Source organism: Carlito syrichta, unplaced genomic scaffold (genome assembly GCF_000164805.1).
Source record: "Carlito syrichta isolate Samal-C Ts95f unplaced genomic scaffold, Tarsius_syrichta-2.0.1 Scaffold303179, whole genome shotgun sequence".
Classification (NCBI taxonomy): Eukaryota; Metazoa; Chordata; class Mammalia; order Primates; family Tarsiidae; genus Carlito; species Carlito syrichta.
Genome location: NW_007247275.1, coordinates 167205 through 181144, shown reverse-complemented (window position 1 = coordinate 181144; position 13940 = coordinate 167205). Strand labels below are relative to the sequence as shown.

Sequence of the window (13940 nt, the reverse complement as noted above, 5' to 3'; positions counted from 1 at the left end):
GATCACTTAAGCCCAGCAGGTCAAGGCTGCGGTGTGCCACTGCACTCCAACTTGGGCGATAAGAGTGAGACTGCAACTCAAAAAAACAAAAAACACAAACAACAAAATATATATATGTGACAAAATATTTACCCCACACCAATTCAGTCACAAAGGGAAAAGAAGAAAATATTAATTTAGCACATAATTCATGCCTCATGAGGCACATTCATAATCAACAAGCTTGAAAGGTAGCCGATGTCACCATTTTCCAGGTAGTAAGTGGTAGAGAGTTATTTACCTATGGCTGCCTAACTTCAAAGCATGCTCTTATGATTTATCATGTGCTGTAGGCAAGTTATTCAGCCTTTCTCAGTGGCTGAATGGTCACTCAAGTGTTGGGATCTTACACCAGGCTTTTCCAGACCAGACAATCAATCATAAATTTAATGAAAAACTCCACAAGAAAGATTAGGCACCCTGATTCTTTGTATTCACATATTTAAATGCCATGCAAATTGGTTACTATAAAATGACTGTCTGAACTTTGGTGGTTAAAATTCACCTGTGTTAATAACATAATGCAGACTTGAAAGAAATATATGCAATGGATATCATCGTATTGTAACATCATCTATTATCAGAGGGAAAAAAAGACTGAAAGTCAAATGTGATTCTTTTTTCTCTAAAGAGAAATCTTAACAAGTTAATGTGCATTACAAATTAAACTGAAAAGCACATAAGTTTTAAGTTGGGTTAGAGGGCAGGTAAAAACGCCATCAATCAATAGTTACCTTGAAAATGGCTTGCTTTTCTTACTGTTGCCAAGAATGGTAGTTCCTGCGGGCCCTAGTTTGGCACTCTCTCGTAACCAGTTGGCGGGTGGGAGTTTCAAGTCTGTTTTCTCTTCCAGGCGCGCAAATGCTGTTCGAGGAGGGGCAGAAGAGTATTTCACCACAGCTCGGCTCTTCACTTCACTGCCTCCCAGAAATAAAGCTGAACCCTAATTGACATAATGAATTAAGTTTTAACGAACGCTAACAGGAACGAAAAAAAAAAAATCTCACCTTTACAAAGAGAAAACAAGAACCCGTCACATCAGGCATCCCAAGGACCGCAAACTACACGTTACGAACAGCACTTACTAGATTCCATTCCACACTGCCACCTTTACTGAGCTCTTTTTACACAACACATCGGAGAAAAAACACGAGCCAAAGAGCCTGATGGCTACGGTTACTTCTGCCAGAAAACAGGCCAACCACCCTGCCTCGCAACATTTAACCACATAAAGCGAAGAGGCAGAACCCCAAAGGGGCCCAGCGGTGTCGTGTCAACCACATGCAACATGCAAAAAAAAATCTGTGCTCAGCATTAAAGATGCAATTCGATTTCAACAGCACCCATCACTCACAAGGGGGCCTGGGACAATCTCTGGGACTTTTTGGCTTTTGAGCAACTGCTTCGTAATTGCTGCATGGGTCTCGCATACGGCCATTCCCAGCCTGTCACTTCGCGGAAAGGCCTGGGGGTCCCCCACTCGCTCGCCCCCAAGGCCCGTCCAGGGTCCGCGCTCGCTCTTGGCACCTGCCACGCGGGCCCCCTGCGGCCCGGCCAACCCTCGGCACCTGTCGAGAATGAGCTCGGCCCCGCTCCCGGGCGGCCCCGACGCCCTCGCCCCTGCAGCTCTGCACCCCTGGGCCACCCCGGGGGCCCGCGGGTGGACACGGACCCTCCTTGACAGCCGAGCCCGCGTCTCCTCTCCCCTGCCGGCTGCCGGGGCTGCTTTGACCACGAGGGCCTCGCGGCAGGCGCCAGGGAGGCGCGGGAAGGCGCCAGACGCCGCCGGGAGCCGCGACATCCCTCCCCGGAGGGGCCGGCCCGCCGCCCCCCGAGGCCCAGTGGGTCCCGCCCAACGGAGGGCTCACCTGCGCGGAAGGCTCCTCCGACTCTCCTTGGAGCAGGCTGAGCCTCTCCTGGACAGCGGGCCCGGCCGGCGGAGCCTCGGCTCCGGCCTCTTTGGGGTCCCCCATCCCCTCGGTCCAGGACAGGCGCCACGGAGCGGGACCCGAGGAGCCGCGACGAGAACCGGGGCCCGGCGGGGCGGCAGCAGCGCCCACCCAGCGCCAGAGACACTCCGCAGCCCGCACTTCCGGTCCCCGACAGGAAGAAGGGGCGGCACGGCGATTAAATCTCGCGAGCTTTATCCCAGAGGCCCGGCCCCACCTCCCGCGGCGGCTGCCACCTTCGCGGAGGGCGGGCGGGAGCTGTAGTGCGCCTGCGTCTGTCAAAGCCTCTTCGGGAGCTCACTTCTCGCGGTATCTGGCTCGCGGGCTCCGCCTCCTGCACGTGGCCGGTCTTTGTTGGCAAATAGTCGTTCCCGGGACTGGAGCTGGGGGCGGGGGCCGGAGTCGCGGAGGTCCTGTGTGCGGGGGAGGGGACCGCCCTGCCTCCCCGGTCCCCGAATTAAGGAAGTGAGCACGCCTCCTTCACCCGCCCTCGGTGCCCCCGAGCGTTAGGAGTGGGTACCCTGTGGTCCGGGAGGGGCAAGGCGTGCGCGGGCGAGGGGCGGTCGGCTCCAGCCCGAGGGATGGGCCAGGTCCTTCGCCCGCATCCACGTCCATCCTGGCGCTGGGGGCGCCGGGCGTCTGGGGGAGAGGGGGCCGCGATCGGGGCCTGCGCTCGTGGAGCCGGGGGCGGGGGTCTCGCTGCTCGCGCCGACCTCGGGCGCTGCACCAGGGGACACCCGGGGACCTCGCTGCCCTGCCATTCCGACTCAGGTCTGGGGCGGGCCTGAGAGTCTGCATTTCTCCCCTGCTCCCCGGAGGCGATGCCAGGCAGGGCTTTGGGTGGCGAGGAGTAGCGAGATCGCCCGATGTCATGTCTGTTAAACGGCAGCCACATCCCTCCTAAAACATATTTTTTGTCTCGCCGCAAGTGAAAGTGTTTTTTAAAATGCATTCGGCCTTGGCTGTCTCGTTTTGTAATTCGGATTCCATGTGCAGGAGTGCTCGGGACAAGGCAAGCTCAAAATTGCTTTCAAATGTAACCCAACTTTTTTTTTTAATTTTTTTTTTTTTTTTGGAGTCAGAGTCTCACTCCATCGCCCAGGCTGGAGGGCAGTGGCACGCTCCCGGCCACCCCAGCCTCGACCCTCTGGGCTCCGGCGATCCTTCCGTCTCAGCCTTCCAAGTAGCCAGAACTACAGGCGCGTGGGCCCGGCTAATTTTTTGGCTTATTGTAGAGATGAGGTCTCGCCGAGTTGCCCAGGCTGTGCTCGAACCCATGGGCTCAAGCAGTCCTCTTGCCTCGGCCTCCCAAAGTGCTGGGCCTGCATGCGTGAGCCACAGTGCTCGGCCTTACTGTATTATTCTATCTTTGTAAGAAGGAGTCTCCTGGGATAGCTCATTCTTTTCTCAGGACGCAAATATTTTGCATGCCTCTGGAGAAGTTAGCGCCTGGATTCTTGTGGACGATGCTTAGTGAGAAAATGTGCTGGAAGCAGCTTGTAAAAAAAGGCCGAGAAGAATGTAATGGAACCAGGAACTGAGCACAGAAGAAGGGAGGTCAGTAGCACAGGGAGGATCCTGGGCGCTGAGGGCGTTGGACCCAAGGGACCAGGGACTCTTGGGGACTGGGTCTCCAGCTGCCACACACAGTGCAGGGATTCGAGCGCTGCCATTTAGTTCTCTGAGGGCTGAAGGAACTGCACACGTCTGGCCTACAGAAAGTTTATCTATTCCTCTAGCTCTAGGGGCTTATTAATTTTTCCTTTTTCCCTACTCAAACATGTTTACATGCTGTAGGATTCTTTTTTAAGTTTGTATAATTGTTTCTAACATAAGTGATCAAAATATAATATTGTGAGAAAACATGGATCGTTACTTCCAAAATTTGAAACCTGGAGACATGAGTTTATGTTCATGTTTATATTGTGTCAGTGTCTGCCTGTCCCCTCTGCCGCCATTCCCAGCCTCCAGCCTCTACTCAGGATGTACCCTACCATCCAGGTCTGCTCCACCCAGTTAGTACAGCTGTTTCTGGTTCTTGGAACTCGTGGGTGCTGGAATATGTTTACCTGCCTCCCCGGTGCCTGGTGCTCCAGCTACTAAGAAATGTTTGTTGAATGAATGAGCAGTTGCTTATCATTTGCTTCTTCAGGCTGTTCCACAGCTCCACTTTTGCTTGTGCTTTTCCTTTGCCCTTTCTCTTCCTCACCTGGCTTACTCCTGCCCACCTCTGAGAGTCACTGCTAATGAGCCTCTCCTGACACCTTCCCCTCCTTACTTCCAGGGTCCCTTTCATTGTTCCGGATCGCTTGTATCGCTTTATCCCGAGCTTGTCACGTTATAGAAAAATTACCTGTTTGTATCTGCCTTCCTTGCTGTCTGTGAGCGCCTCAAAGGCTGGTGTCCCGTCTGATCACTGACACAGGCACAGCATCAACTGACAGGACTGTTTCAGCCCCTAGGCAATGGAGGGAAAATGACTGGAGTTGACAGGCTTTTAAAATGTACATCAAAATGTTTGAGACATGGAAACAATGTGGGCTCCAAAATATTTTTTAAATCTGCAAAATCAAAGCTAACAATGTTTAATGAAGTAGCTCCAAAGTATTGCAATGTCAATGTCATTAATTATTAAAGTTAGTGTTGACATACAGTTTGTTCCATTCTAAAACAATTTGCAGGCTGGGCACAGTGGCTCATGCCTGTAATCCTGGCACTTGGGAAAGCAGAGGCAGGAGGATTGCTTGAGCCCAGGAGTTCGAGACCAGCCTAGGCAACATAGTGAGACTTCGTCTCTACAAAAAATAAAAAATAAAAAAACATTAGCCAGACATGGTGGCACATGCCTGTAGTCCCAGCTACTTGGGAGGCTGAGGCAGAAGGATCACCTGAGCCCAGGATGTCAAGACTGCAGTGAGTTGTGATTATGCCACTGCATTTCACCTTGGGCGACAGAGTGGGACTGCAACTCAAAATAAATAAATGAAACAAATTGTACATTAAACTTTCTCAGCTTGCAGAAATTCGTCCTAGCACGCATGATGCTTTCAGGGAAATCTTGGTCGTTTGTAAATTCACTTAGTTATTTGTGGCACATACAATTTTCCAAAGCAAAATTAGAAATTCTTTCAAAGACTTTTACGGTAAGACAACTATATGTAAGGCAGATGTGTTTGCGGGGACAGCCACAAGTACAAGCACCTAGGGCATTCACAGTTCCCATACAGCCCTGCTGGCAGGGGATGGCCGACTCTAAAACCTGAATTCAGGGACTACCTGGGGTGTGTGTTCTTCAATTGGCCACAGGCCTCGCCACGATCTAGTGTCTTAACTCTAACCAGCCTCATTCATGTATTGCACTTGCTGGACCTTGGAAGGTTCTGAGTGTCTGACTCCTGATCCTGGGCTCTCAGAGCCGAAAGAGAGATTTGACATTATCGGAGCCAATCTCTTCCCTCTATTAGATGAGAGCAGTGCAGTCCAGAAAGGAGAAAAGAGTTGGCTTGAACGTCATACAAAAATAGCAAAATCAGGACTAGTACCCAGGTCTCCTACTCAGGTAGTCAAATTGCAGACGTAGGTCAGTGGAACTTTTATTTGTCACATAATTACCTGAGGAACTTGTTCAGAGCAGATCCTCCACCCACTCCAGATTCTGAGTCAGGATCTGGGATAGCGCTGATGAGTCTACCTTTCTAGTGCAGTTGCTAGTTTCTGACAACCTTCCTCTGTAAATCACGCCTTAGGACCTTGGTCTCCAAAGACAATCCCTTAGGGTACAGGAGAACTATAAAAAATAAAAATCTGCAAAATAAGGACAAAATGAAGCTTTACTAATACTCAATGTACAGATTGACACAGGTGCCCTGCAGTGGGCTGTGGTCAGCCAGTCAAGTAAGGTTGGGTTATGAAGAAAAAAGCAAATAATCCTCAAATGTCAGTGGCTTCCACCTGGGTTGCTAAATGAAATACAGGATATCAATTTAAATTTGAATTTCAAATGAACAGTCCAAAGTTTAGGGCGAGAATGCCCCAAATATTTAGCATAAGTATGTCTCATGCAACATTTGAGACATACTTGTACTCATCCATGTCATCTTTATAAAGAACCCAAGCTGATGAAGCAGACTCCGTCTGGAGCATTGCCATCTGGAGTAGAAGGATGAAAAGAGGTTGATGAGCTGTACACTTCTGGTCAGAAGTTACAAGCATCACTGGCTCCATTTTTTGGTCAAATGAGTCCCATAGCCAGGCTTAGCATCCATTTAGCACTCTTGAGGGAGGGATGTTGCTTACCTGTGACCGTTATGCAGTCTATCACAAACATACAGTGGCTTGGATGGGCTATCAGATGCCATTCACAAGGTTAAGTTTGATGACAAAACAAGGCCTTTAGGAGAATCTTTCGAGTTTTGTAATGAGATGTGGACTGTCTTGGTCTGTTTTGTGCTGTTGTAACAGAATACCTGTGACTGAGTAATTTATAAAGAAAAAAGTTTTATTTAGCGTATGGTTCTGCAGGCTGGGAAGTTCAAAGGGATGGCTCTGGCTTCTGGCGAGGGCTTTCATGCTGCGTCATACCATGGTGGAAAAGGTCAAAGGAAATGGAGGATATCCTTCTTTATCACAATGCACTCTTGCAGGAACGAATCCATTCCTGAGGGAAATGATCCAGTCTTGCCAGAGAACTCACTACTGCCCAGACAGCACCAAGCCATCCAGGAGAGCAGAGCCCTCATGATCCAAACACCTCCCAATATGCCCCACCTCCCAGCACCACCACACTGGGATAAAATTTCAACATGGGTTTTGGCAGAGTCAAACCATATCTAAACCACAGACCATAGCAAGGAGTAACCTTGAAAATCTCATACACCACTCAGATCATCGGTGACAAAGCACTCAAAAGAGTTGTCAAGCTTAAAAATGAGTTACTCTATTTCCTTTTACAAAGAGTGTTCCACACTTTCTCATCTTTTCTATGTTGACAAGTAGTTGTCATTAAGATGCTACTTAGGAGAAAGTTTCACAAAAACCAACAGGTTTAATCTGTTCCTTCAAGATAAAGGTGATGTTTTAACAATGAGTGAGAAAGTACTTGCTTTTCAAAAGAATCTTACCGTATGGATGGAGCATATTTGAAAATAGATGTTTAAAAATCTTTCCAACGTTCTGTGGTTTTATTTCCAAAAATGATGTATATTGCTTATAAAAACTCCTGTCTGCAGACTTAACTTAGAAACTGAAATTCCTAACCTCTTTTAGAAATCTTCCAAATGGAGAGTTTGAGTTTTAAATATATTGAGGAATTCTAAGGAGAACGGCAGTGCAGATTTGGCTTGCTTTGGGTGCTGTGCTAAGGGAAAGGAGCCAGCCGAGACTACAGAGGCGACATGCCTCATGTATTCCTCAACCACACTCTCAGGGTTTTCAAAAAAATCTGTCCACACTTAATTGTTTTCTTTGATGCCACTAGTTGGCCTTCTCAGAATACCCAGACTGATCTCTCTGTCAGCTGCCAACTGATTTGTTTTCCCCCAAAATATGCCTGCAAGAATCACTGTTCCCAGGCTGCCAGCAGGTTTTTTACTCTTTCCTATCTGTTATACATCCTGTTTTTAATTTTGTTCCATTACAACAGTCTTTTATAGACCTTTTCTCCTTTTGTATGAGTAAACATATTGCATATAAAACAACAAACTCAATATCTCTGAGTTATTCCTTGACTATTCAATTTTTCTAAAGATTAATGGACTTCAAAGAAGATGGAAATTTAATCAAATTTCAGTTACAACCTTTGCATAATTCATGGATACAATTGAAATGAGCAGTTTGATTGGGTAAGCCCTGAGACCAAGTAATTCTTCCAAAAGGCTTACTTATCTTTTGAGATATTTTAAGTGATGACAGCCATTAAAACCACATTTTAAAATAAACTTAAATTTGGAAGAGACTTCAAACTGTTATACCACAAAGATTTTTTAAAAAAACTATACAATCATTTTGCTCTCTTTTAAAAAAATTAATGAAAATAGAGCTAACAGTCAATGAATTAAAATGTTATAAATATTGATTAATACTTGACTTTTTAAATGTTTTTATGTCTTTGTATTAGTGCTAGTATATCATTTATGTATAAATAAATATACATTATACTGAAGTTGCACGTTCAGAAATTTTTTTAATTTTTTTTTTTTTGAGTTGGACTCTCATTCTGTCACTCATTCTGGAGTGTAGTGGCATGATCATGGCTCATTGCAGCCTTAACTCAGGTGATTCTTCTGCCTCAGCCTCTTGAATAGTTAGGACTATAAGCATGTACAACCATGCCCAACTTTGTGTGTGTGTGTGTGTGTGTGTGTGTGTGTGTGTGTGTGTGTGTGTGTGTGTGAAGACAAGGTCTCACTATGTTGCCTAGGCTGATCTTGAACTCCTGGGCTCAAGCAGTCTTCCTGCTTTGTCTTCCCAAAGTGCTAGGATTACAGACATGAGCCACCATACCTGGCCTATTTTTTTTTTTTTTTTAAGAGACAGGCTCTTTCTATGTTTCCCAGGCTGGATGGATATGAACTTCTAGGCTCAAGTGATCCTCCTGCCTCAGCCTCCTGAGTAGCTGGGATTGCAGACTACACCTGGCCAGAAATATTTTTAATAATGGTGAATGATAAAAAAAAAAAAAAAAAAAAAAAGTTTATAGACCACTGCTTTTAAACAGGCTATTTTAGACACATGGTGGTATCAAAATCCAAATGCTAGCTACTCTTTAAGTTAAGAACAATTCACAAGTGAATAATCTATGCTTTACACTTCAATTTGACAGGAGTTGAAAAATGTTAAAGTCTAAGACAATACAAAATGTAGGGGTGAAAAGGGAAACTTTCTCCTTCCTCCTTTGAAGGTTTGCTGAAAATGAACTGACAAAAGGCAGATCAATAGGGGGAAAAGGTATATAACATTAATTTTAACTTGCATAGCACAGGGGAATTGCAGAAGAGGGATTACCCTATAACCCAATGAGGTTAGATGCTTCTATATCCTTTCTGCATAGGGAAGGGTAGAAATAGGGTGTAGAGAAGTAAATGACAAAAGTTTCTGAGTTCTGTGGGAAGTGTCAGGAAGGGGAGGGGTAGAACTTCACAGTGAGCAAAGGTGGTCTTACTATGCCTACAAAGCCTTTCGGGTAATCTCTTGGAGCTGCCCTCAAGAGAACAGATGAAAAGTCTGTCTGGGCATGGAGAAGACTCCAGTCTCTTCTCTTCTTTCCTGGTTCTTTGATAAAATTTCTAGAGAGGATGTCTTAAGAGAATTCCGTGTTTTTTAAATAAGTTTCCTTAAATAGAAAATATTCCAGAGAGAGAGAGCGAGTCCTTCCAGGTGCTTCTGGAAAGAGGATCAGAGAGACAGGGAGATGGGGAAGGGAAGAAAGAGAGCTAGGGTCTGAAACTTCTTTCTGCGGTCTTTAGATTTTCAAAGCACTCAGCATGCCAAAGTATTATATTTTGGGGAATCATTTTTTGCACCCCAATAAAACCTTGAGAGGCAATTTTTAAGTGTAATAGCAAGACACATTTGATCATAGTTATCTGATATTTAGTTATTAATTGATACTGATTTAATTGTTGTTCTGTAGGTTCATAACATTTAAGCAGAGTATTTAAAACTATTTGATAACCGAGCTGGGCTCGGTGGTTCAGCCTGTAATCCCAGCTCTTTGGGAGACTGAGATGAGTGGATTGCCTGAGCCCCACAGGTTCAAGACCCTCCTGGGCAACTTGGTGGGACCTCATCTCTACAATACGTCAAAAAAATTAGCCGGGCGTGGTAGCGCGCGCCTGTAGTTCCAGCTACTTGGAAGATTGAGGCAGAAGGATCCCTGGAGCCCAGCAGGTCAAGGCTGCAGTGGTCGGGAGCGTGCCACTGCACTCCGGTCTGGGTGACAGAGTGAGACTCCAACTCAAAAAATAAAAAATAAAAATAAAACTATTTGGAAACCATTTCAACCATGTTTGAAGGAGTTTTTTTTCTAGGACCTGATGAACTAAAATTCTTTTCCAAGCTCTTAGCATTGACTTTCAGAATACAATGCGAGTGATTGCAAGGGCAGGCTGTCTCTGCTAGGTATCACTTTTGCAGCTGCAATGTTCTGAGAGTCTGTGAGTTTTATCCTCTGAAGCTGATTAATACCCTACATGAGTCCTAGGAACAGTTTCAAAGTCACTAACGTCTGCTCTTCAGACACTTGGGTGGTGGAGCCCAAGCGATTATTCATGCTGCCCGGGCACCTCAAGCTAAGGGTGAGAAGGAAAGAATTCTCAAATGAACCTTGCAATCAGTCTGACAGTCAGAGACTGCTTGTGGGTCCCCTCTGCCTTTCCAGTTAAGGGCCTGGACTTTTCAGACCCTAATGAATCATTTAGCTCTTAAGCATTTACAAAGGAGCTTCCGATGGAGAGAACAAAAGGAAAGCAAGTGCTTAGTGCAGAAGCATCAAGTGTCAAAGCCATGGACTGGACCTTCTTACTAAATATTCCTACATTTGTCTTCCTCCTGGGCATTGAAGAGCTATATTTTACATTCCCAGTGTAATGCAGTGACGAAGCACCCAGTAATAGAATCCACTGCTGAATGTTGGACAGGATGGGAACTACTGGATGAACTGTGCGTGTTATCCACATATGACAAGTTCTTACATATTTATTTACATGTTTTTTCCCCTCTAGGAAATGGAGCCAGAATCCACAGATGTCATTATCCATCTGCACACTTTGTTTACTACCCAGAAGGCAAGGATATTGCATTTAAAAGTGTCTGGACTTTAGTATTTTCTTATCACAAATGACTTGGGAAGCTCTGACCATTCATGTTTACCCTGAGTGAAAGTCCCAGTCAAATCCTTGCTTCCTAGAGAGCTTTGAGATTCTGGTACAAAAGCCATTTTATAAGCACACAGTGGAAAAGTGTCATTTATATTCATTTGCTGCTGTGGCATTTCTCCCTGGAATCTTCCTCTTGTCTGTCAACATTGGGCAAAAAGACTGGCCTCATCTACATTACAAATGTTCTTGTAATGGTCTGGAGATAGGAAAGAGACTTGCAACAGAAGAGCAGGAAGAGAAACTTAATCTCTCCTGTTGGAGGGTCTGAGGCTTGTTTGTCTATACAACTGGTTGGACATAATTGGTGAGGATATTATGATTTGTTTGGGAGAACCCGAGTATGAATTGAATACGGTGCTTTATGCATCTTGATTGCAATGAAGTTTTTTGTTATCTGACCGCAGTGACCCGTGGGAGAGGCAGCCATAGGGAGGACTCTCTGAGGGGTCATTTAGAATGCAGCTGTTCTAGGCAGAAGATGGTCTGCACTGGCCTTCATCGCCTCAGGAAGCGAAGAAATTTCCACCAAGATGGCTTCTGTGATACGTGGGCAGCTCCTTTATTGGTGGAGGGCCCTTCTGGGTGTGATTTTCTGTCCCAGAGGATCTCACTGTAGGACACCTGTGAGGCTTTGCCAACTGGATCAGTTGAGGTAGAGCCCAACTGTGAAGGGATCCCGCAGGACATCTGGGGATGTCCCAGGGTATAGTGCCATTACCCAAAAGGCAAAGCCTGGAGTGATGTTACATGGATCAAAGATCTGAGTGCTAGGCCCATATAAATGAGCAGGGTTTGGGTGCTTGGAGGGCAGGAGAGCTGCCACAGGGAGGGATGGTACCCACAGGGAAGGAGACCCAGTTCTCAGACCCCTTCCCTCATACCTCCGCCCAGGACCGCTTCGGAGTCTGCAAGTCAGCTGCTGCTCCTCCTTCTTTTTTGTCTTCTTCAGATCTTTTCATCACCATCTCCAGTGCAAACCTCAGCAGGGAAAAAGTAAAACAAATCTCCCATGAACCCCTCACCATCATCTCCTGTCAACAATGATTAACACACGAGCTGTCTCCCTTCACCTACATCACCTTTATCCCTGCTCCAGATGATTATTGAAATTAGCTCATTCCTAATTATATTTAATTTAATCCTCCCTGTTGCATTTTTTTCTGGTCATGTTAGAAATCTGTCAATCATCGTCTTAAGTCAGACAGTCTGCTGGGTTGGCTGAGAAAAGACATTTCTCAAGAGAGCCCTAAGCAGTTTTGAGAGAAATGCTGGGATTGACCAAACAAGGTGTGCTTCCTTTAATCCAACAGTTACTCTTTTTTTTTTTTTTGGCTGTGTGCAGGGAACTTTATTGATGACACATGATGAGTGGGGCTTCCAAGGCCCCTTTCATTCTTCAGGACATCTGGCATGGACACTGTGAGGGGAGATTGTCAGTGTGGAGGTGGACTGAATGCAGCAGGGTCTTCCCAGTAGCTGAAGGCCTCTCTTCCTCTTATGCTCTCGCTGGAGCCAGTGGTCTGGAGGCTCCTACTCCTTGGAGGCCATGTGGATGATTAGGTCCTCACCACCCTGTTGCTGTAGCCAAATTCATTGTCATACCAGGAAATGAGCTTGGCAAATTTGAGGGCAATGCCAGCCCCAGCATCAAAGATGGAAGAGTGGGAGTCACTGTTAAAGGCAGAGGAGACAACCTGGTGATCAGCGTACCCTAAGATACCCTTGAGAGAGCCCTCGATGCCTGATTTGCCACCTTCTTGATGTCATAGTATTTGATGAGTTTCTCTAGACAGCAGGTCAGGTCCACGACTGACACATCGGCCGTAGACACACGGAAGGCCATGCCCATGAGCTTCCTGTTCAGCTCAGGGATGACCTTGGCAGCACTGATAGGTGCAGGGATGATATTTTTGAGAACTCGAGAGCCCACAGCTTCCCAGAGAGGCTATCCATAGTCTTCCGAGTCACAGTGATGGTGTGGACTATGGCCATGAGTTCCTCTACAACGCCAAAGTTGCCAGGGTGTGGGGGAACAGTCAGTGGTACAGAAGGCATTGGTGATGATCATGAGGTTTTTGTACTTCTCCTGATTCACATGGGGACGTCAGCAGAGAGTAACTTTTTGGCAAGTGCAGCCTTTTCCAAGCTAGTGAAGGCACTAATGAATTCCACAACATAATCGGCACTGGCATCCCCCATTTCATTTTGATGGGATCTTACTCCTGGAAGATAGTGATGGGATTTGCACTGATGACTAGCTTCCTGTTTTTGGCCTTGTTGGTGCCATAGGACCTGCCATGGGTAAAGTCATACTGGAGCATGCAGACCATGTAGTTGAGGTCAATGAAAGGATTGTTGATGGTGACCTGCCATGGGTAAAGTCATACTGGAGCATGCAGACCATGTAGTTGAGGTCAATGAAAGGATTGTTGATGGTGACAGTATCCACTCTGCCAGAATTAAAAGCAGCCCAGGCACCCAATAGGGCCAAGTCCGTTCACTCCGGCCTCCGCTTTCACTGTGGTGTCTCTAGGATGAGGCTGGTGCAGCACAAGAGACACGACTGTTGAACGGGAGGAACAGAGAACCAGCAGTTACTTACCGAATGCTAGGCATAGCGCTGGATTCAGGATGCCAGTAAAACATGGTTTACTGGGTCATGCTCTCGTGCTGGGTATGGATAAGGGTCGTAGCCAGTGTTCACTCGTGAAAGGCAAAATGTGATCACCAAGAAAGAACAGATACAAGGTATGGTGGGGGTTGCAAAACAAGATAAACACATTGGGCTGGGAAGGGTGATAGTGGAAGAAGATAAGAAAGGCTGTGGAACCAGAGACACCGGAGAGGGACTTAGAACGTTGGGGAGGGGCATGGCAGGCGGTGACAGGAAAACACTAAAGTGTGCAGGTGTGAATGGCAGTGAAGGACAAGAGAGCCACCCAGCTGGCTAGGATGGTGCCAGGGAATCTGTGGGGGATACTGAGATGGGGGGAAGTAGTCAGTTAGGCTCTCAGAGTAACCCTTGGGTTCTTTTTTTTTTTTGAGTTGGAGTTTCACTCTGTCGCACAGACTGGAG

The 13940-nt window shown here is 46.5% G+C and overlaps 1 protein-coding gene across 2 annotated transcripts in view; it reads right to left on the bottom strand.

The window, feature by feature from the left end:
- The window catches only part of EDRF1 (erythroid differentiation regulatory factor 1), a 45475-nt gene extending 43405 nt beyond the window's left edge, over window positions 1–2070 (bottom strand). The window contains exons 1-2 of one of the 2 annotated variants that reach the window (XM_008057981.2): window positions 1908–2070; window positions 774–982 (exon numbers count right to left, since the gene is read on the bottom strand). In XM_008057981.2, coding sequence (XP_008056172.1) covers window positions 774–982; window positions 1908–2012 — 314 coding nt within the window. In that variant the 5' untranslated portion in view covers window positions 2013–2070. The remainder of the gene's footprint in view (window positions 1–773; window positions 983–1907) is intronic. The other variant, XM_021712309.1, reaches the window with a different exon arrangement.
- Between the last annotated feature and the right edge of the window lie 11870 nt (window positions 2071–13940).